General features: G+C 39.5%; 1 protein-coding gene across 1 annotated transcript in view; it reads right to left on the reverse strand.

The window, feature by feature from the left end:
• PLOD2 (procollagen-lysine,2-oxoglutarate 5-dioxygenase 2) overlaps positions 1–23,123 on the reverse strand; it is a 55,324-nt gene that overhangs the window by 23,015 nt on the left and 9,186 nt on the right. The window contains exons 2-8 of the mRNA XM_026087032.1: positions 13,803–13,894; positions 11,949–12,085; positions 6,836–6,999; positions 5,527–5,639; positions 3,815–3,878; positions 2,948–3,045; positions 336–437 (exon numbers count right to left, since the gene is read on the reverse strand). Of these exons, the coding sequence (XP_025942817.1) occupies positions 336–437; positions 2,948–3,045; positions 3,815–3,878; positions 5,527–5,639; positions 6,836–6,999; positions 11,949–12,085; positions 13,803–13,838 (714 nt within the window). The 5' untranslated portion in view covers positions 13,839–13,894. The remainder of the gene's footprint in view (positions 1–335; positions 438–2,947; positions 3,046–3,814; positions 3,879–5,526; positions 5,640–6,835; positions 7,000–11,948; positions 12,086–13,802; positions 13,895–23,123) is intronic.

Below are 23,123 nucleotides of genomic sequence, written 5' to 3' on the forward strand. Positions count from 1 at the left end.
AACTCAGCTTATTCATTGGAATCTTGCATAATTCAAAAATGATCCACTGAGCCTCAGTGAATAGAAATAAGAAAGGAGGGCTTTTTAGGGTATTTTTAATAATAACAGGGAAACCTATACTAAAATGCAGCCAGTATGAAAACATTTCTAAAACTATTGATACTTCCAGTAAATTGAAATTCTCTTTACAGTTTCACATACCAAAAAATACATATATATATTCCAAGGTTTACATGAAACATAACAATGCATTCTGCAGACATTTGCCACAGAAATAACTATATAACTATCAAATCGATTCAAAAGGGTTCTGTTATACTGAGAGGTATTCTTACCGTTACTGTTGATAGGTCTAGCAAGTTTAAATCACAAATACTGCATCCAGTTTCCCGTGTCCAAGCATTGGGGATATAATTTCCCAAATAATTCAAGTGAATCTGGTAAACAAGTGAACAATTAAGATTAACAAAATGTGAATGCAAATGCTGATTTGTAACTTTTAAGGAAGTCAGTCCTAACCTTTGAATCCCTTATACCTAATTGACTGTACTATCTTTTCATCTAAAATAAAACAAACATAAAAGCAGGAATTAAAAGCTTTTTCTTCTTCTTTTTATTTACACAATATAGATGATATTCAGTTTGGCTTCAGTTCAGCCAAACAATCATTGCAAGCATAAAAACTACCAACTAAATGCCTGTCTGACTTCCAAGGTCACAGTCTATAGATCATCCAGCTCTCGCAAGCTATTGTGCCTAATTTCAAGCCAAAAAAAAAAAAAGATCATAGTTTTAATTCTCTTCCTGAATCTGAGAACCATCAACACTTTATACAAAAGATAAAGGGTGGCCATATGAAAGGCCCATAGAAAACATGGAAGGTATATATCCAGATGACAAAGCAGACTGGACTTAAGCTTTTGTTTTGGCAAGCTAGGCCAAGATTCAGAGGCCAAGCAGTGGGATATGTTTTAAAACAGCATCTAGCTTCTTAACAGACTTGGAATTGGCACTGAACAAGATATGTACTTTTTTTGTCGATGGGCTGCCTGGGCTGCCATGTCCTCCTGGATTGTGCAGAATTTCACTCTTCTCTACTGCCTTTTGCAATGGTTAAGAGATCTCTTACACTGTGGAAGGTCTGCCTGAGAGAAGGTTGCTGCTCTTTCCTTCTCTATTGCCTTCATCAAAAACTGGAAGGATAGAGTGGCATCTTACACAGGAATAAAACATGCCAGTCCAGTACTCAATTTGCATTTTAACATATATTTTTTGGTTTTGTTCAAGCATATTGAAAACCATTCTAGACAGGTTATAAATAGAATTCTTGAACTTACTTCCATAGATGTACAATAAAATCTAGAAGAATGTTTCATAAAAATGTTTTATCAAAAAAAAAAAATCTCACTAGGGTAAAAACCAAAAGAAAAGGGGGGAAAAACCCTATGAAGTGTCATATAACTTGGTATCCTTTTCAAAAAAAATGGCTCTGACTAATGTAACTTATTAATCTGCAAGTTCAGGAGATTTTATACAAAACAGGAAGTTCTTATAAACACAAAACTTAAATTTGGAGTCGATTCTGGAAATTACTTTAGTGTTAGTTTATTTACTAACTAGTGAAAACTTTTTTCAATCTCTTCATATTAATGTGCTCTTAACTATAGCCCATGTTTAAAACAGACGAATCTAAACACAAACACACAAAATGATATATAGTAAGAGTCTCCTCTGTTTTTAAAGAGAAATCTTTCTGTTTTATGGTCAACATTAAGAGTCAAGGTAGATTGCAACATTAACTACATGCAGAAATCAAGTTTCGTTTAATGTAGCGTAGCTTGTGGATTAGTATAAGGAGTTCCAACCTAAACCACTTACCCAACTGCAAAATATAGTACCTTTCTTTTCATTGCCAAAAAGTCAGCAAAGCCAGCGATGATAGCTAATTTGACATTCAAACTGAGGCAAATAAATTGAAGCAACATGGAAGAAATTGGTCATATATTTCACCACTACTGAGTAACTACAAGCCAAACAGATTACAACAGTAGTATATTCACTAATTTAGAAGATGAAAGAGTGCAAAAAGCTAAGAATCGGCAGTCACTGGGATATCAATACAAGTTGCAAACTTAGCCCCATTAAGCTGGGAGGCACTTTTCTGGAAAGCACAAGCTACCACAAGGAACATGCGCTCAGAAGAGCTCGCAGAGCAGCAGCGCCCGTTAGCGAACAGGGGCAATCAAAAATGGTTCGCCGTGACACCACTTTGCCATATGACAAAAAGCGCAACTGCCACATAGCCAAAATACAGCCATTCCTCCTCCCATAGGGACTGTGCCAGGTCCTTCAGACCACTGAATCCTTATAAATGGAGCAAAGCCGCCAAACCAACAATTTCACAGGGCAGACAGAGCTCCACTGTGGTCCCACAGTTAGTGAACCATGGGTACTCGGCAGGCAATGATCAAAGACACTGCAGATTCAACAATACAAGCCAGCAATATGTATACTTTATGAGGTCTACGGTGGGATCGGATACATTTCTGTTTTGTACCCCAGCCTGTGACTGTAGGTTAAATCTCTCTCCCCCTAAAAATCTACTCTTCTGATTAGCATTTAATAACCAGAGAGACATTCTTCACTAGTTCACGGTTTCAAGAATGGTTTTGGGACAGCGAACAAATGAACATAAGCTTATTTGTTTCTAATACCCACTGCTGCAATGAATTTGGGAGCAGAATGAGCTGTTTCTGCATTGATATCAAGTTACAATGGCAACAGAATAACATGAGGGAGAGACCTACGAGAATGGTTTATCCCTGCAATTCTTATTAACATCAATTAGAAATAAGCAGTGGTGGTATGCTAAGATTGTTTCAAGCTTCTCCATTGTTTTTGCTGTTACTAAAATTGCAGTCTTTGAAGAAAAAAAGGTGTCACTCACTTTAGTTGGACCATTTCCATGAACGGTGATTGGTAATGTCTCATACATGGAATTCCTAGCTCTTACTCTTCCTTCTTCAAATTTCAAATGAACTTCATCTGCAAATCAAGAAGAATTGTACAGTAGGCAAAGGTACAGTTTATGGGCGAAAGCTAAAATTTCAGACTTTTCTAAACTCTTGCTGAAACAATGTGCCCTATTGCTGCTATTACTAATGTTACTTATCCTTTTATTAAAATAAATAAATAAAGAAATCTTGAATTCTAAGCTCTTTAGACCAAAAGAGGTTACATTAAACTTTGGAGGTTACCATCAGCATCCTTTAATATTTGAAGAAAATCTGTTTAGAAAATATAAAATTAATCCTGTACAAAGCATATTTATTGAGAAATCAAACTGATCTGATCTAAATATGCCATTGCTCTATAATTGAAGGTTAAAGGTAAGAAAGGGAGTTTGCAAAAATACAAAAAGTGGAGGCTTTTTCAATTTAAATTCATGACAATTAAAGACAATTCCACATTTTTCCTCATTCCCATCTCCTTATATATAGTTGCTTGCTTAGGAACATCTAAAATACAATTTCATAACCATCCTTATTCCTATCATCATGCTTGTGAAAGACAGATGGAAAGATGGTTCTTAACTTTGTATTTATTGCTAACTTCATTTACTTAAAACTATTTCTTCTATTTCAAATAAAATGTTTCATCAATGAAAAGAAACTGATTAATGTTAAACCAAGACAACCTGTGATTAATCTGCTAATCAGGTTTGCCCATACAAATAATTCTTTAAAACAAGCAAGCATATTTGTTAAGGCAATTACAGGTAATAAAACACAAAACATGCAAATCATACACTTACCTACAGCTCCATTTAGGGTCTGGAAAATTGCACATTTGTGATCCAAAGTAATGTTAATGCGTTCCTGAAATAAAAGTAGCAAAGATGGTGAGGTATTGTAAAAGTCAATGCTTTTACTGTAATGCAACAAATTACACTGCAGTGACAGCAAGTAATCAGGCAAAACTATGTTATTTTGTATACTTTTAGATATAATTCTTAATTTTATACTGTTCAAGTGTTTCTATATTTCTGTCTGGTGCAGCTGTATAGTGATTGGTTTTATAACTAGAAAAACCTTATCTAAACTTGAAGGATATAGGTCATGACTTTCCAAAGAAACTGCAATTTGGCAGTATAGGCCAAAGAAAATCTGTGATTTATTTTAAAATAAATAAATACAGAAAGAAAGAATTAAAAAATCTTGGCCAAGCAACAAAGCATACTGGCAGTTTTTAAACCAAAATGCACTGCGTTTTAAGGTTTCAGAAACATAAAAGCTAAATCTACATATCATGTCAAAATATAAAATACCAGTGGCTTTAAAACATGTTCCTTGTACTAAATCATGCCTAGTCCTACTTACATTCTTATTTAACGTACCTTGCTCTACCAAAGTTTTAAGATGTCAATCAAAGCCTCTAAAATACATTAAAAAAATCCTTATGTAGATAACATACTTTATTTGATCTTCCAAGATTTCCTTACGTATTCTACAATTCTGGATATTACCATACTGAGAATCAGAGTATTAAAACAGAGTATAGGATTCCAAGTTAGCACCATGAAGACATTTTGCAGCACTGTCAGTGCTGCACTGTGCAGAGGTACACATTTTTTGTCCAAAAGACTCTCTGCTTAGACAGCTCATCTATTACTTCTGACTTTGGTGCAGAGTCAGCTCTAGCGTCTCTACATCCTGCCCTTTCAACTGCATATCTAGTACCTGATTTAGCTTGCATAATGCCAATGCAAATGTCTCTGTACCTGGAGCTGAACATGCCCTATGTTTCAGGCACACTTTAATAATCAGGGTATGTATTTCAAAGACTTCACACCTCCCTTAAGCACACAAATGTTCACAATCAGCCTCAAAAATCTACAGGATCAGCTTCTAAATCCAGTTGTTGTTGCATCAATACATTGTTAATTCTTTAGCCCTTTTCTCAGCATCAGGGGCATGCCTCTGTCATTCACTGTGCCTCACCCTGCTACTCTGCACAGAACTTTTTTAAGCTAGGGTATAGATAAGTCTCCCCCAAAAATTTACAATGCAGTCTTATTGAACCTTTCTGCATAAAAATCTGAAGAGTCAGAGGCAGCTGCAGGCAGGACCTGAAATGGCAGCAAGCCAAAATATAAAACACTGGATCGGCAAAAAGTTCTGGGACACCCTGGAAAAGGGCCACATTCTCTGGCTGTCAAACCGCAGCGTACGTGGGACTCTCATGGAGATGAACGTGTCTGATCATATACCTCAGAGCTGTTATTTCTAACAGTGAAGCACAACCTGCCTGGATCTGCAGGCAGCCTGAAATAATATTTCAAGTCATGAGCCCTCTGAAACCCGTTCATCATTCTGATGGTAGGAACCTCCGGAGGACAAACACAACTGTCAGCATGGCAGGCAGTAAGCAAGAGACGGCATTCCTTTTGTTTTTACCTTCTGATGTTTCATGAGGAGCAACATGTTACTTCAGCAGAAAGAAATGAGAAAGCCAGTCACTACCTACCCTTGCCAATGGGTCAACATAGATTTTGGTGTAAAACAGCTGGTCATCATCATTATCTTGCAGGTTCCATTGCTGTACAATACGATTTATATACGGAGCATAACCAATAAATCCTGCAATATCACACACACAAGTTATTTCCATAAAAAGAAGTATTCTGCCAATGCTGTTCCACCAGTCAGGACTTCATTCCAACTGTTCGGTGCCAGCAAAGGAAAAGTAAAATTCATGCAACTTGGCTCCAAAAATCACGTTTTCTTGCAGTGATATGTATTAGTTATGTTTCAAAGAGCTCAAAATTAAGAGTTACTTAAATACTAATGCTATTTTAAGAGAAAAATAGGAATACACAATCTGTTTGGGATGGTCTTGCGAACTCCAAACCATGAGATTGGGCTATTATTGTTCCTGAGAAAGAAGTCCATCTATGGAAAAAAGCTTCATTTTCATCAATCGTTTCCTGCTGGCAGAGAAGCGAGAAATCTAATATTGCCAGAACCATAAAGGGAATTCAGCTCAAACCTGATATATATCACGTTTGAGCCAAAACAGAAAAGACAAGGCGGATAGGTGAGGAAAGAAGAGAGGGAAAGAAACGGGGACATTCCCAGATCTGCACATTGCCAAGGACCATGTACCAGAACTCCTGGGAAAAGCTATGCAATGCACTCTGAAACAGTTAAACAATGTAGATGGATGCATGTATTAATCAGCTGCAAAATTATTAACAAAGCTGGCATTTAAAGGACCAAGGACTCCAGAACTAACACTTCATTGAGATTAATGGGAGTAATTCACACTTCTCTTGGAAGTGATTCCTCAAGCTATGCTGATGAGTTGGACAGAGTTCCTAGCACATCTATACTGTGTGCAGAGATCCCCAAGAACAATGTGGCCACATTAGGAAATTCTGTGCCCCTGCTAATAAATTGTGCCTATAAATAGCACTTAATTCTCTGACTGGGCTTGTATGTCCAGATTGTTTCTACACCAGATTCAGCTGGTGGCGATTGGGTGACTCCTGCACAACACTTCATTACAAGGCTGAGTTATGCCCTCAGCTGTATGTGATTTACATGCTTTTCACAATGTTATTGCCAATAAACACTCTTGAAGGAAATGTATTCTGAAGCATGGAAGAGCAGCTATTGAAGAGGTAAAAAAGAAAAAAAGAAAAACCACCAATCCAACCCTCAATTTTGCACTTGTGGAGTTCAAGAACAATTATACATACAAATATATAAAACAGATAACAGAAGTTAGCCATGTTCAAGTTCAAGAGTTTCATGTGTCCAAGAGTCACACTTGCCTCCTGAGTTCAGGAATCGTTTTCCACTCCGGACAAAAGGATACTTGTCAGCTAGCCTTTTATCTGGCCAAATCAGTCCATCTGCTGCAAACACTACTTTATGATTAGCTTCCTGAAATTTCTTTAGCAATTCTTCAGGGCCTCCCGCAAAGATAACATCATAGCTGAAAATAAAGAAAAGATGCCCAGTAGATTAGTTTGATTTTAACACTTCTGTGTTCAAAACACGAAATGGTTGCATTGTTCAGATTTTCAACACGAAAGGCAGATATGCAACACAATTTCTCCTCTATTTACATTCATTTGTCTGAAGCTTCCACATTTTAGGCATTTTTTCCTTCAGATTTTTTTTTGTCCACCTGAAATTGACTTTTAGGTTTCATGTATTTTGAGTAAAAATATATTTTCCCCTTTAAAAAAGTGTTTATGTATTTAAAAACAAACAAAAAAGCCTAGCAGCTGAAACAGAGTGGGGCTGAAAAATTATTTTGGTTCCTCTCACTGGGAAATACCAGATGACCTTGTTCCAAACCACAAGGGTACAGACTTTCTTTTGAAAACTCATATCGAGTATGTACTTAGATATTTCTCAATAAAGTGTACTTAGCCATAAATTTAAACTGTGCTGCATTCCCACAATACATGGACTTCTGCTTCAACCTTTTTAATCTGCTGGAGAACTCAGAAGGCGCTTCATAAAATCTTCCTCTGCCTTTACGCATTCATCAAATTGGACTCCAAACTCCCACTGAGGACAAAGACCCAAGGCGGAGGGCTCATCTCTAAAAATGGCAGTTAGCCATAAGTTCTCTTTAATGCAGAGCTGAGGATCAATACTCTCCCAAAACAGAAAGAAACACAGATGGGTTTGGCAACGGTCACATAAGAATGTAGCATCACAAACCTAGTGGTTTCATGTTATCGAACTGTATCTAAATCAATGCTTCTAAAAAAAACCTCAAAACAAGTATAAATGATTAAACTGTTCTTATAAAAGGTCCCATTTTTTGTACTTGAGATCTACATACAAAAGCATTAACGCACAAACCACTTCAAGGTTCATTTTACATAGCTTAATCTGCTGTGACATGATTCCAGTATTTCTGTGTCATGGTTTCATGCTCTGGCTTGAGAGCCAAAATATCAGGATTTAATGGTAGCATCTCAGCCTCAGTTTCCTCATCTGAATATGTGTATAATCTTATTCTACACTCCTGAAATAGGGCTGCCCCACAGGGCAGAGGAATGTTACACCTACCAAATCAAAAGGTCTAAGCAATAGTTTAGCAGGCTAAACTTTCCTTCTTTTGATCAAGATTTTGTTCTTATGAACTGTAGTGACTGTAGCACCTTCAAATGCAGTACCTCTGCAGTGAACACAGCTTCTTCTAGGGCAATGTATTACTCAGCAATAATGTCAGGAGACCAACCCTTACTGACTTCCAGTACTTCCTCATTTCAGTTCGGAAATTATTTAAAACGCCCTTTCTCCAAAGGGCACTTCATGCAATTGGCCCAGGAGAACTGAAGAACAGCTGGCTTCTGAATGCGAAAGGGAAGAAGATTTCCACCACAGAGCACAGTATGAACTCTGGAGAGGAAGTTTGTTATGCAGTCTATATAAAGTAAGTGGGTTTCTGAAAACTCTCACTGTTTTGTTTTTCCTGTAACTTTGGCAGCAGAGCTTATGAAAAAAAATAATACTGTACATTTTGGAGCTTCTCCAGTTTTGCAAAAACTGCCTGTTTCTGCCCAGATATACAAAAATATAATTCCCTCGCTTCTCCATTCAAATTGGGGTAGACTGAAAGCCAGAATGAGCCTTAAGAACAAGCAAGAACCAGGAGACAAGTTGAAGACTGCTGACAAAAATGGAGATTTGTCTGCGGCTTTAACCTAATAGCTTATGGCAGGCTGTGCTTCTCTTTCATCATGTTTGTGCTGCTGCTGTTGCAAAGACTTACAGCTGCAGGAAGGAACCAAAAACTCCTGGAACATCGCTTCCCAAAGACTGTCATTCTGTAAAAGAAAGCCAAAGCTGAGAAACGTGCTGTGCTAGCCACAGTCTCTGCTTGAGAAGGAGACATGCTACTTAATACAGGACAGTTTATAATACAAAGCACTGTAGAGAGTTCACTTCAGAGCAGCTAAACTGCACACACTAAACTCCACACACTAGTGGATACTATGCAGGAGTATGAATCCATCATGGACCTACATTCTCTACTAATCTTCATGGCTCTATCCTGTAAAGAGGTGACCTGCAGGCTTGGTGCTGACTCAGACAAGCCTACCACACCACCTCCCACGGGCAGGAACTCCACTAGCCTCCTGCTCCTCATTGCCAGTCACCTCCTTAGCTGCTTTATAAGGCTCCTGTTTTCCTCTCCAGGCAACTTCTAGGGCCAAGCTAAACCCTGGAGGTTCATCATTTGCCTTGCTTACCCGCTACTTCAGATTACGTGCAATACTACGTATAGCAGGGAATTTCTGCAGTAAGGGAAGATCCACCTTAGGTCTATACCTCTGAGAACATCTCAGAATTGGTTCCAGCACAACTGTTGGTATGGGTTATGCACATGATTTTTTGCATCCTAATTTTGAACAGGGCTTCAGAATTTCATGAAGGGAGAATTTCATAAGGATATATCCAGCAAGAGGCAGGATGTCTTTGCAAGCTGAAAAAGCTCAAATGCTCTTTTATTTATTTTGCATAAATCCTTCTGATTAAGCAGAAGGCAAAAAAAAGAAAGTTTCCACAATTCYAGTTCCACTTCCTGCAGCTCTGAGATTGCAGACGTTCTGGGCTGGAATGGGCCCATCCCGGTCCCTTCACTGAGGCAGGGAAGTGGCCCTGTCCTGTTCCCCCACCAGGGCTGGCAGATCACAACAGTGGTTTAGATCATCTAGAACTGAAGGGGCAAAATCTGCATGCACAACTTTGAGAGCAACAACACTTAGCATATACAGCTAAAATAGCAGTAAAAGCTCAAACTACAAACAAGAAAGGGTTTACCAGTAGCCAGGTCCCAGATTTCATATTATTTATGCGGACTGTTAGGCCACATGACCATTTTGAACTAGCATTTTTCATGTTGTATCCACACCAGGATCATCTTAAAATGCTTGAGGTGTATATAGAAAAGGTAACTATGCTGCAGTTTTTGGCAAATGTTTTAAAAAACATTTTTGAGAGATGTCAAGTCTGCCAGGATACATATGGGTTGCTGTGGGAGTTTTGGATGTACAGTTACAGCATCAACCATTTTAGTCCTGCCTATACTGACCATCAGCCAGGCTAATCTGAAATGGTCCGAAGTAAACCAGTAGTTAGCACACCTCAAAAGCACACCTAATTTAAATAGTATTCTATTGACAGGCAAGTAGCATCGCTCTCTGCACATAGATAGCAAACTGTTCACGAAAGGAGTAAGTGAATTATCTCCAACTATTCCCATAACTGTGAAACACTGCTCAAAAACTAGCAAGAAGCAAAGTTTAAGTTAACAGTTCATTAGAAATGATTTGACTAGTTACAGCAAGTAAATAAGACATTTCCTTTTATCCAGATTAATATTCCAAATGAATATAATGAAAAACACGTGAAAAAGGAAGGAAGTTTGTTATATTTATCTTTCCAAACTTATTGCTACATTGATGAGCATCACATTTACAGACCAGGATTCTTGGAAATGAAAATGCTCATTACAAACAAAGCATATTGCTAGAATCAGACTAACAAAAGAAAATGATTTTTTTTTTCTTGGGGAATCAGTTCTATTAGCTTTAAATCAAAATTTTCAGGGGATTATGTTCCTCAAGAACTTGAGAGACTTTAAATTCTGCGATTTTTACAATGAGCGGCACTTCGGCCTGATGGAATGTGGCATCTTTCTTACAACATACACTGTCCTCTGCACTCTCTCATCCATCCCCATCAGACAGTCTGTCCCTGGAGAGAACAACCTGTTTTGGAGAAGAATTTGAGCTATCCCCAAACTGATAACCAATTTGCATATTTGTCCATACAGGGAGAAAACAGTGAGAAGTCAGGAAAATAAATTTGCAAACGCAAACACCTCAATGCAAGCAACAAACATTTGGGAGATATTTGCTTCAGCTGAGCCCTTAATTAAAAACAGCATAATCCTTAAAATGACCCTTAAAAAAGTTTCAATTATGGCTTGACCAATAGAACAACTGTATGAACAAACACTGAATATAGTTTACTTTTATAAAGATACTTTTTCCACTTACCGAATGAAAAACTGCTGATCAAGTCAATTACATACAAAAATAAGAATTCAAAAATTGAACACGTAGCTCCAAACCATATGTTACTTTTATGTTAATTAAGTACAGCACAGAAAATATTGAGTAGTTAAGTCATTTTCCTTATAAAGCCTTTCTTAAACAAGTTAAGATGATTTAGACACTGGCTTTCTAGCTCTACCTCCTACTTGAGGTAGGATACAACAGATAAAATTTTAAAAGTGACCCTGGACCAGACTTTGGGAGTACACGCTCCAGAACGACTTGCTGTGAACATCAGTGCAAGCAGTGCAGGCAACTCTCCGAGCTTGCACCAAGCTGGCGCCCCAAGGATGCCTCGGGCTGTAACCCTTTACGTGTCCGATTCAAGGCTGGTTCCCCTCGCTTCCTTGCGGGTATCCTCCTAGAGCTGTGACCACGCTCTGATTATTGATAAGGCGGAAGATCTTGCTGACAACCACAAGCTGGTTTCTTAGCTACTCTAATCATGCTGTCGTTGCAGGAACAAACACTCCCACCTTGCAGCTGCATCCTGCTCTTACGGCAATGGATCGGAGAAAGGGTAAACGCTTGCCCAAAAGCCTGTCAGCTCCTAATAACTTTGTTTTTCCTCCTCGAGGGAGCTGCACTATGAACAATTCTTACATTTGTAAATTCATTAAAAACCTAACAACTGTTCCAAGTGCAATCTAATATTTTTTATGAATGGAGAAAAATGGAAGCAAATTCTCTCAAAGAAACAAAGAGGAAAATCAGCATGCAACTTTCAGCATGTCACAGCAGCTACTTTTGAGAGCCCACCTACAGTAAAATGTAAAGGCAACAGGCCAGATTTGCTCACCATTCAACAAACATTATAACTAAGTCCTCTTGATCAGCATAGCTTTCTATTCCTTCTTTCAGAAGCCGAACTTTCTGCCCTCCGCCAATAGAGTTAGCTAACTCTCCACCTTTCCACTCTTCACCTTTTCCAAGTACCTGCAACAAGGAAAAAGCACTTTTTGCTTGTACCCAAAAACATGAGGCTTTTCAAAGCAGACCCTTATTGAAAACAGATGTTAAAGCAGAAGCAACACATTAAAGCACAGCAAGCCAGCATTTCTAACATCTTAAGTTTTCCATGTCTGAAGCAGTATTCAGCACAATGACATCATTTCAAAAACATGAGAGAGACATTTCTTAACCAAATAAGAATCGAGCAATTGCCTTCAACCACCACTTACTCAAACATGTCTCCTTTAGAAAAAGAAAAAATGTGAATAATTGTTTCCAAATTTGTATAACAGAAACATTCGGAATGAGACCTTTAACAGTCGATACAACAATTTTAGGAACAGGACGCATAAGAGAGCTTGGGGTAATAGGATATTAATAAAAACTGCAAGGTCTAGTCCTTTCTTAAATCTCTCCAGAACACTTTTATACTAGTAGAAAGTAGGTTCCCCAATTTACAGCTGACTGCTAAAAACCAACTGAACAAAATTCTTCCCTAGCCAAGTGAATTACTTCTCAAAAAGGAAAAAAGTCCTTAAACTTTTTGTGGTGTTTGAGCATTTAAATAGTATAATTTTTTTTTTTTTTTGGTAGCTTCTAAAATCTGGAAGAACTATAATTACATGGTTTTTTGGACAAATCTGCAAAGCTAATAGCTGTATCTAGAGGCATCTAGGGTGTTTTAATACAGCATTAATATACTAGGAAAGGTTCACTCCTCAGTCTTCCAAGTTCAGTGGCAGAAATCAAACTACAGAAACCCAAATTGTTTCTAAAATGAAATCATTGGGGGACAAGTGTAATTAATTTGTGTCTTTCTTATTTATAGTTTTAACACTCTGCTAAATAGGCAAAAAAAAATTGTAATGCAACCTGTGAATCCCTGGATTTTTTCTTGCAGGATCAATTTGTGGGGAAAGTTTAGAAGAAAGTTAGGGCCTTCCCTTTTTCCCAAGGTCACGCAGAGGACAACCTCAGGACGTGACATATGTAGACACGAAGCAAGGCAGAAAAGACTGGCAAGAGTGACAGAAATGTTTTGTCCTCTCAGAGAATTACAGGTTCTTGGAAAACACAATGAAACTTTTTAGTTCTGTGATCCTCCCTCTGCCGCAGAAGGGATCCAGCCTTGTTTAAGGAGTAAGGGGACGTACGAAGCCTTTTCGGCTGCCCGAGGACTGTCAGCACGACTGACAGTCAACTCTTAGTACTGTCAGTACAACTGACAGAGGTATTCGCGCAACTACTCAAACAAATAAGCAGCACTGAAAAGCAAGGCTATATGATAACTTATGTCAGAACCTATAAATGACTGAGGACACAAAGGGATGTAGGACTGCTTGGAATAAAAGGGAAAACTAGCAAAACTGATAATAATAAAACAATAAATCCAGAAATTGTTGAGATTAAGGAAAAAAACCAAACTCTTCTTGACCACAGTAATTTTAACCCATAGAATAATTTAAGGGCAGTGGAGGAAGCCCCCTCCCCTGCACATTCAGAGCGGGGCTGGCAGGCGTACGACAGGGCCACCAGCAGGGTCACCAGCAAGGACATGTGCAAGGTGTCCCAGCCACCTCTGGACTCTGTAATTTTTACCTTACTGCAATAGGTAAGCAAGCTAATGCAACTACAGTTACTATTGCACTATTTCTGTTTTCAAGGCTGTGTAGTATGACTATGGTATGAAAATATACAATACCTCTACTGTATAGTTGAAGTGCTTTGCAGTTTGCATGAAACGGTGAAAACCATCTGTTTCTTTAGTTGCCACAGTAAAAACTAATAGTTTATCTGAGGGAGGAAAAAAAGGGAACACATTAATATATTTGTAGGCCACAGTTTATAACAAAAACATGCTGAACAGCACTGGACCAAGGAGCCTTATGACTTGCATGTGTCCTATTCAAAGAGAGGAGGTGAATCCTGAGACATCATCAAACAAGGAACTGCAAAGGATGAGGATCCTGTATTTAAAATTACCCTCAGGAAGAGGAAGCACAGAAATATATACATCATATAAATAATCAGTCCAAGAGATAAAAACAAAGCTAGTATGACTGCTAGACAGGAAGGAATCTTTAAAACCAAAATAGCATATTACTCTTTGGTCTGAGCTAATCCTGTGACCTCTTATGACATGGCTGAATGATACTAAAGAACTTCACCCAATTTCAACAACTCTTAAAAGCAACAGCAGGTGAAGTGACAATAAGTTTAATATTCTTGATAAAAAAAACAGGATGGAAAACCCAGTGGAAACAGGTCCCCAAACAGGCTGCGTTTAGTAGTTCTAAGCCCTTTGGCAAAGACAAAAAAGTGAGGCCTTTTGTTTTATTCGGAAGCTGGTGTCTATAAATTATACCAGTGCTCATTTTGCCCATTTACTACATACAAGCAAATGACTTCACAACCAATTTCCTTTTCATATTCCAGGCCCTATCCAATGTGCTGCATAATTGAGAGACATAACTCAAAGCTATCAAAAACACAGGACCCGTATCCAACAGCAAGTATTTTAGTCAGACCAGCCTAGATCCCAGAGAACATTTCAGTTCCCCAATTTGGTCCAAATTCAAGTAACAGCTGCTCTCTAAACACAGCTCATGAGATCAATCCTTACGGAAAGTAAAATTAATCGCCCCTAATGGGTATTCCAGACACAGTGCCTGTTGTTGCTTCACTTTCTCAGGGAAAGTCTGCTGCGTTTATTTTCACCAGCACTGTAACATTTAGTAGAGGTGGCTGCTGTGAAAAACATTCCCACTAATCCTTACCTCTTTCACTAACACAGACATAGCAGCCCTCGGACACGTGAGGCTTCATCATCAATGTATTTAAGTCAATCGCTGCTTACCATTTTGTTTTGTTTGACACTGGCAAAATTAACATACTAGAAGATGTTCCATTTCCCTCTTTCTTTGTAGAGAAAGGGCATCTTACTAGTTACATATGTGACGCTCTGCAGCCATGCACCAGGGTACCTCAGAGGGACCTCCGAGCAATCAACCAGAACTAGCAAAAACAGCTGAGCACAGAGATAACTTGCAGGCTAACAGAAAAACACGTCTTCTAAACTCCAATGAAATTTAAACCTATTTACTATAGCTGTAGTAGGCAAACTATGGAGACTGGTCTCAGGAGACACTAATATTTTTTCCACTGAAATCACAGAATGACAGAATGGTTGAGGTTGGTTGGTTGAGGTTAAAGATCATCTAGTCCAATCCCCCTGATCAAGCAGGGTCACCTACAGCACATTGCCCAGGATTGTGTCTAGACAGCTTTTGAACATCTCCAAGGAAGAAGACTCCACAACCTCTCTGGACAACTGTTCCAGTGCTCTGTTACCCTCGCAGTAAAGAAGCTTTTCCTCATGCTCAGGTGGAACTTCTTGTTTTTCAGTTTGTGCCTGTTGCCTCTCGTCCTATCACTGCACACCACTGAGAAGAGTCTGGTCCCGTCCTCTATACATGCTTCGTTCAGATACTTATACACACTGATAAGATTCCCCCCTCAGTCTTCTCCAGGCTGAACAGTCCCAGCTCTCTTGGCCTTTCCTCATATGACAGATGCTCCAGTCCCTTAATCATCTTAGTAGCCCTTCACTGGACTCTTTCCAGTAGCTCCATGTCTCTCTTGTATTGGGGAGCCTAGAACTGGCCACAGCACTCCAGATGCAGCCTCACCAGGGCTGAGTAGAGGGGGAGAATCACCTCCCTCGACCTGCTGGCAAGGCTCTGCTCTTCCGAATGCAGCCCAGGATATCATTGGCCTTCCTGGCCACAAGTGCACATTGCTGGCTCATGGTCAACTTGTTGTCCACCAGGACCTCCAGCTCCACCTCTGGGGATCTGCTTTCCAGCAGGTCAGCCCCCAGAAATAGGGGTTAGATTCAGCATTAGTCAACAGGTCACCTTCAAGAACAGTCAAATAGGGTCAGACAAGGGTCTACTAGCTCATCTTTAGCAGCAGCCATAAGCATATACAAAAGGAAGAGCAAACACATGCAATATTTTCTGTGCTTACTCTACCAGCCTCCCTGCATTTTCAGTTTCAGGGGTTTTCCTGAACTGGATGCAGTTTCTATATATTCTGAAACTTTCGATCCATTTCTCAACCTTGTTCTTACCTAGTCATCCCTTGAACTGATAATAAACGTTAAGCAGTGACAGCATCCATGTGTCTACTATCCACCCACCCACAAAAAACAATCTTTTGGTTTTTTTGAACAGGGCTCCTACACTTTTTAGGTTATGTTCCCTAAGTTCTCATACTTTAAAAGACAGGGAGCAATCCATCTCTACCTGCCCTCTCTCCCACTCACAGTTTCACAGACCTCTCATATCCTGCCTAAATTTTGTTTTGCTTTTGTTTATTTTTGCCCCTCTCCAAGCTGAACAGCCCTAGTGAAGATGTGCAGATTTTAACGGCTGGCTCTGCTCAGCTACACTGATGCTCTTCCAGGCAATACACAGCAAAGAAGAAAGTGGAAATACTTGAAACATTTCAGTCAACTCAGCTTGGACACCCAACAGTTTTGAACAGACAGACCACTTTAAAAGGTGAAATTCTTCCACCTTTTCCTCACTTAAGTGCTAGCAGCCTTTTGTAGAGCAAGAATCCAAAGAAAACCCTGTGAGAACTTCTTAAATGGACAGGAAGATCCTGGCAGAGGATTCCAGTGCAATGTAATCCTAAATGCACTGACTCACAGATAGACATAAACACAGCAATAATACGTTGTCATGTCCAAAATCACTTCAGTGATTCAGTAAGTTCAAAATCATTTATTTTAAAGGTCATGCAATCTAAAGTAATTCTGCAGGAGTCACCACAGAATGGATAAAGAACATGGTATCTTAGATCATGACTAAAACAGAACTGTAGACAGAGGGTAAGATTTTTCTCTGTGAAATACAAGTAAGCTATGATTAATTTTTTCTTCAAGTCTTGCATTTTCAAATTAGAGGGAACTGGAAAATGTGATCATACCAGACTGCATCACCAAGCCAAGTGAGTCCATTATTGAAAGTTCCCTAGGTGAACTCTCAAGCACTGACTGTAACTGCAGAATTTGGTTTGAGGTAGACATATTTTACACCTACCCCTTCCTGAGAAATGGCAATGTCAAGGATTTCAAAATTGGTACTTAACAACATGAGGCAAGGACAAAATTTGGGCTGGATCAGATTAATCTTAGCTTTGCTTTTTTTTCATTTGACTTACTGACTATGAAAAATATTAAATAAATGTATATGTGCAGCTTGGCAAGCACTAAATATCTCCTATTCTTTATGAGCTATTATTGTTCTTTTCTAATGTAACCCACCATAACCCCATCTACAAATCGTTCATGTATTTCAAGATTCACTATGCAGTCTGGTATATTATTTGCATTTTGTGGAATAGGAGGAAAGTAAAAGATATGCTAAAGCACAGGGATTTCAACCTGGACTATAAAAAAATGGAGAAAGCTAGGCAGACAAATAATACAGTTTATACTGACATGAAACTAAGAGATCCTGTATTGGGCTTACAGCCAATGAAGCCATATATATAGGCTGCCTGAGTCAGTTTTGCAAAGTCAAAACATAAACAGGAGGCTATTTTTATAGCGGTACTATTCACATTGGAAATGTTTTCTTTTTAGTATACTTGCAAATGCTCTTTTTTTTTTTATTTACAGATAAAGGGTTTTAAGAGGCCTTATTTCAATGTCTCTGCTGCACTACAACAGGATTTTAAATGCATGTGGTCCTTAAGTAATTTTCAAGTGCAGCAGAATTGTTATTACAATATTTAAAGTTCATTTAGAGTTAGATCTTCTTTACAGAAAATTTATTCTTTGGGGTTTTTTTGTTTGTTTTTAATAATCTGTGTCTGGCTGAAGAGAGCAGAGAAAACATGCTTTTACCCTGTCTATAGAGTGCTTGGAGAGTCACTGCAAAGTGTATTAAATTAGTTACCTTGGCACATATAGATAGGGTATTATTAATCAAATGAGGAAAGCAGCACCCTTTTCTTCTAGCTAATAAAATATTACAAAAACACTAACGTAATTCATGTAGGCTCCTATTGCTTTATTTAGATGCAAGTGATAACCTGCACCACACTCTTACTGGCAAAGTTCCACTGAGCACAGCATGGAAGATATTTGTTTCTTCCTGTGGAAGGGAGCGAAGAGCATGCTTCTGACCATCAAACACCTCTGCTAACTCCTCCTTAACCCTTTAGCCTCATTGGCTTTGAAAAGTCTATTCCTCATTTGCTATATTTACATACAATTTACATCCCTCAAAAGCAGTGGTACCGTTTGTGACTGATCAGTACAAATCCAAAGCGACTTCCATGAAGTCCCAAGAGTATAGATATTTTGCAAGTAAAAAACGTATGCCAGGTGAGAAAGCTTTCGACTTCAGAACGTGCTCGGCTGCCCCCGTTGCCGCAGCCTGGCTGCAGGCACGCGGCGCGGCCCGGCTGCGGGCTGCAGCTTTGCTCTCACGGAGCGCCACGCGCACGGGGGCTCTCGCGTTTCGCGGGTGCCGGAGCCCTCGCCTCCGGCCGAGCCGCGGGCTGCCCGGCCCACCGAGAGGTTGCGCCTGTTTGCCCAGGCCAGCGCAGCGCCGGTTCCAGCGCTCCGGCTGTGCAGCTACCACCTACCCGCAGCCGTGGAAAGCTAGCTGTAATTACTCAGAGCCCACGGTGCCCACTGTGGCCCTGTACCCCCCAGCGAGCGAGCCACAAAATTCCCAGTTTTTCTCTAGCTTCTAGCTGAGCAGTACGGTTTCCGCTTCCTGATCCGGTTTCGGTGCCAACCGCACCACCTCAGAGCATCTACGCCAAGGCACGCTGGCGCGTGCCGGTACACGTGCACTTGAACCACCCACCTCAACTCTGCTGGCTCCCCTCACACGAGCAGAGGAATACGCGCTCCCGATGGGATTTTCTAACAAGCAGTAACATCATCCTCAAAACGCAAACATATCTGAAACACAGCAGAGCGCAGGCGGCCGCAGCCCCCAGCGCCGCGGGACTCCCCGCTGCTCCCCGCCGCCCTCGCAGCACCCAGAGCCTGCCAGCTGCAGCTTGCCGCTCGCTGGAGGCGATCACCACGCTTGGCGTTTATTTCCACAAGCAAGGGAAGTCTGTGTAAAAAGGAAATACAAGCCCTATACTCAGGTTCAGGAGGAAGGCATGAAAAAAAATCTCTGAAGAGCTTCATGCCAGATACAAGGGTGTTGAAGTTATTACAGTGCAATTATTCCAGACAGCTTTCTGATAGTTACATTCACAAAAACAGCTGTTCTGTTTTGAAAACAAGCCTGAGAGAGCGAGCATTTGGCCAAGAAAAGTATATCCAGTGACAAACAGAATTTATTTTTAAAATGCAAATTAGTAAACCCTTTAGTACTGAGGGTGTGAAAGACACGACTGCACACAGAGCGCATGCAGTGTATTAGGAATCCTAATGAAGGTGTACCAAAACATCTCATTCCTTTACTCAGTCTTGTGTGCTGCTACATTCAGGGATCTGACTGCATCATAAATATTTATTTCCAGAAGTTAGAACTATTATCCAGAGCCTTTGTCTTCAGTGATTTCGCTGGCAAGGTCTCAGCTAGGAACTTACATGACAGGACTGTTTTAAGTAGCAATGACCTCTTTCCTTGTACCTTGGCAAAGAGATAGGCAAATACCACTAGTCATTCCTTGCCATTCGCACACCCATATGTTTCTTATTTATCTTGAATGAACACAGGCAGAGATTACTACATAATTTCTACCAAGGACTGCGAGCGCTTGTACAGTAGCTTCAGAGCAGCCAAAACTGAGGATATTGCTCACATGCACCGTGGAGCTGACAAATTCAGCTCCTGGGGTCTTATCCGGAGTAGGAGTGAGCTGTAAGGTCAGAGGACATCCGTGCATGGTACTTCATTATGCCATGGAAATCTAACCCTGTCCGTAAACCTAGTTGCTTATAAAGGTAAACAAATGATTTCTAGTTCTTGGAATAGGGCTTGTTCTGTGTTCTAGTGTCCACATTAAATACAGTCGACTTTCGTGCCTGCAGATTACAGCCTCCCCAGAACTTCTCGCTGGAAGAACAACATGCAAGTTGTTTATAAATCTGTGCAATCCTCTCCACTTAAAAGAACAAAAAACATGGAGCTCACAAAATAATCTGCCAAAGATTTCCAGCAAGCAAATGGACAAGTTGCAGGAGGCAAGGGAAAAAAGGTTTGGGAATTGGAAGTGTAAGAGGAAAACCTCCATTAAACATATAAACACGCATGCACACTGACACAGAAAGGCTCAAATATTAAAATTCTCCAGGGAGAGCAAAGTAGTTACCTCCGACAACATGGCCTTAATCTAAGGCATAGGCCAGGAAGATACTGGAAGAGAAATGGCACATAGATGCATTTGAGTAAAATTATTAAGCTATCCAATTACTGAAGCCGGCCTTTGGATCACAAGATGGGGGAGACAGAGAGGATACAGTTTTCCACAAAAACAGACTGGATTTAGCTTGCCTTGATGTCACATGAATGTTCTCCATCACTGGAGAGATGCACTAAAATGCAATACAACTGAACAGGTGTTTTCAGTCTGGAAACCTCCTCTTAAACGTTCCTCGTTTCTGTGGTTTCGATGTGCGACAGAGTAAGCTAAACTGAGCAGTAGCAGTCAGAGTGACACTAAACATCCCTAACTAACCGCAGACTTCTGATCCAATTTCCATTACCAAAGACTAACTGGAAAAAAAAAAAAAACTTGTTTGTTTTTTGAATTAAAGCTTTCAATATGCTTGTTTATTCCCGAAGACAGGCAATTGACCCCATGGACAAACATCTAAAATGTGTATGAGTCCTAACTCACTCCTGCAGCTTTCCCATCCACTTTCAGTTCCCACAGAGACTGGAACCAGAAGGCAACCAGTAGCCAAAACTGAGGAATTTTTCTCAACAAATTCTATTTTAGTTCCTTGTGCACCTCTCCTAAAGTATGTAGTAAGCTACAAAATCCGTGTTCTGAGACTTCTACAGTAACCTGAATTAGAGAAAAAAAATGAATAGATAATTAGCAATTTGCTCAGTCTTCCCATCCACCCTGTGCCCATAAAAGGGGAACATTTCTGTGCCTAGAAAAGGAATGGGAAGTCCTGTGCTATGCTTTCAACACAGATGCTTGCACACCAGAATCATATCCTGGTGAATGCTCTCCAGCATGTCACCAGCCCTGTTTACAGCACATGCAATTTTACTATCGTTGCCCTGATAAGCGTATTTACTACAACAAGTTTGAGTCAGCAAAAGAGGACAGCAGTGGCCAGAGCCATTCAAATGTACCCAGAGCAGCTGGCAGCGTGTGAAGGCATGAGCCACAACTGGGATTCAAGATCCAGAATTTCTCAGAACTTCATAAGACTGGTAAAGATTGGAGGAATAAAACTCTACACAGTAACTAATAATAGACTGTAACTACACAACGAACTTCATGTAATTTCTCTAACAGATGAATTACATTTCTGGAAGATATCCTGGAAAATGTAAAATACTCTATGATATCTTCTGAACAAGGCAAAATTAACTGAAATACAAACAAATGGCTGATTTAAAGCTTTTTGGAAAATATCTTATTTTTAGATTTCAGTTCCTCCGTTTCCTCCATAAAACTATATGATATATACCAGTCTGAGTTCCCAATTAATTCCAAAGCTATACAAGAATTTTTAAAGTGAAGGCCTGGGTTGAAGCCCACAATAGCACAAAAGCATTCAAAAAAACTGAAAAGGATCCTTGGCCTACACAGTATTGTATGGTGTCATTGTTTCAAGAGACAATCAATTCTCTTCTCATGCAGTTTCCATGACTTTATTAAAAGCAATTCTTCCATAGGTTTCTAAGTCATATTGAAGTTATATAGATACCGACAGGGTCACCTATGCTGTTAAAAGCAGCTTCCTTTCCCCATTTATACTGACTCAGACATTACATGCAAAATTCCAAGAACTGCTAACCCAGTTGAAAAGTTGAAATGTCAAAGATCACTTTCAAAATCCAGATTCCTAGCATAACATGAGCTTGCATTTTACTTATCACTCAGGAAAGTATTAGACTTCTCAAAAGGAAATGAAAGTTTTTTCCAATAAATAAGAGTTATAGCCCAAAGTTAAGATTCTAAATCTAATAAAACTTTTGAAAATCCATACTGTGAAAAGAAGTCAAACAGTTGCAAATAGGAGAAATCCATCATATGCAATACAACCATGATTATAAGATATCTATGTACATATACTTAGCGTAAAATTCAGCAACAGACATAGAAGATCGTAAGTATACACTGGGATAAATATGAACTTTAAACATACAGAGCTACACAGCGTCAGTTTATACGATGTGTGTATGGTCAAAGAACGTAGCAAGTCAACAAGAATTTCTGATCAAGTAAAATTTTTTGGCATAAAGGGGCAAAAGAATAGAACCATATCACAGCCAGGTGGTTCCTTCCCCCCAAAGGATTCTTGAAAAACATGAGGATGTGCAGAAATAGCAAGCATAGTCTTATGTCTCAGGAAAGAAATGTGCGTCACTCTCCAACAGGGAGAAAAATGACTTACTCAGAGAATACTACTTCATATTGAGACGCTCTGATTTTTTTTTTAATTTTGATTTTTATTTTATAAAGATGACTTGTGTTCCACAGGGAACATTTTGCAGCATGCCTCTACCAATCCCTCGACTGCTTCCAAGAGATAAAGAATGGTTTCAACATCCATTAACAATAGCCATGAATACCCTTTAAGATTGGATCCTCTGCAACTTAACACTATGGTTGGACTGCTGTTAAAAAATATCCATGGAGGAGAGATGAAATATGCTCGAAAGAACCTCATTAAAGATAAGGAAAGTGATAAGAGTTAAAATAAAAGATGAAATTAGAATTAACAGATAGCAAGTTAAGAAAAAGGTCATGGGTTGTCCAAACACATAGAGCATATTGACTATTTCCTGCA

Source organism: Apteryx rowi, unplaced genomic scaffold (assembly GCF_003343035.1).
Source record: "Apteryx rowi isolate R43461 unplaced genomic scaffold, aptRow1 scaffold_70, whole genome shotgun sequence".
Classification (NCBI taxonomy): Eukaryota; Metazoa; Chordata; class Aves; order Apterygiformes; family Apterygidae; genus Apteryx; species Apteryx rowi.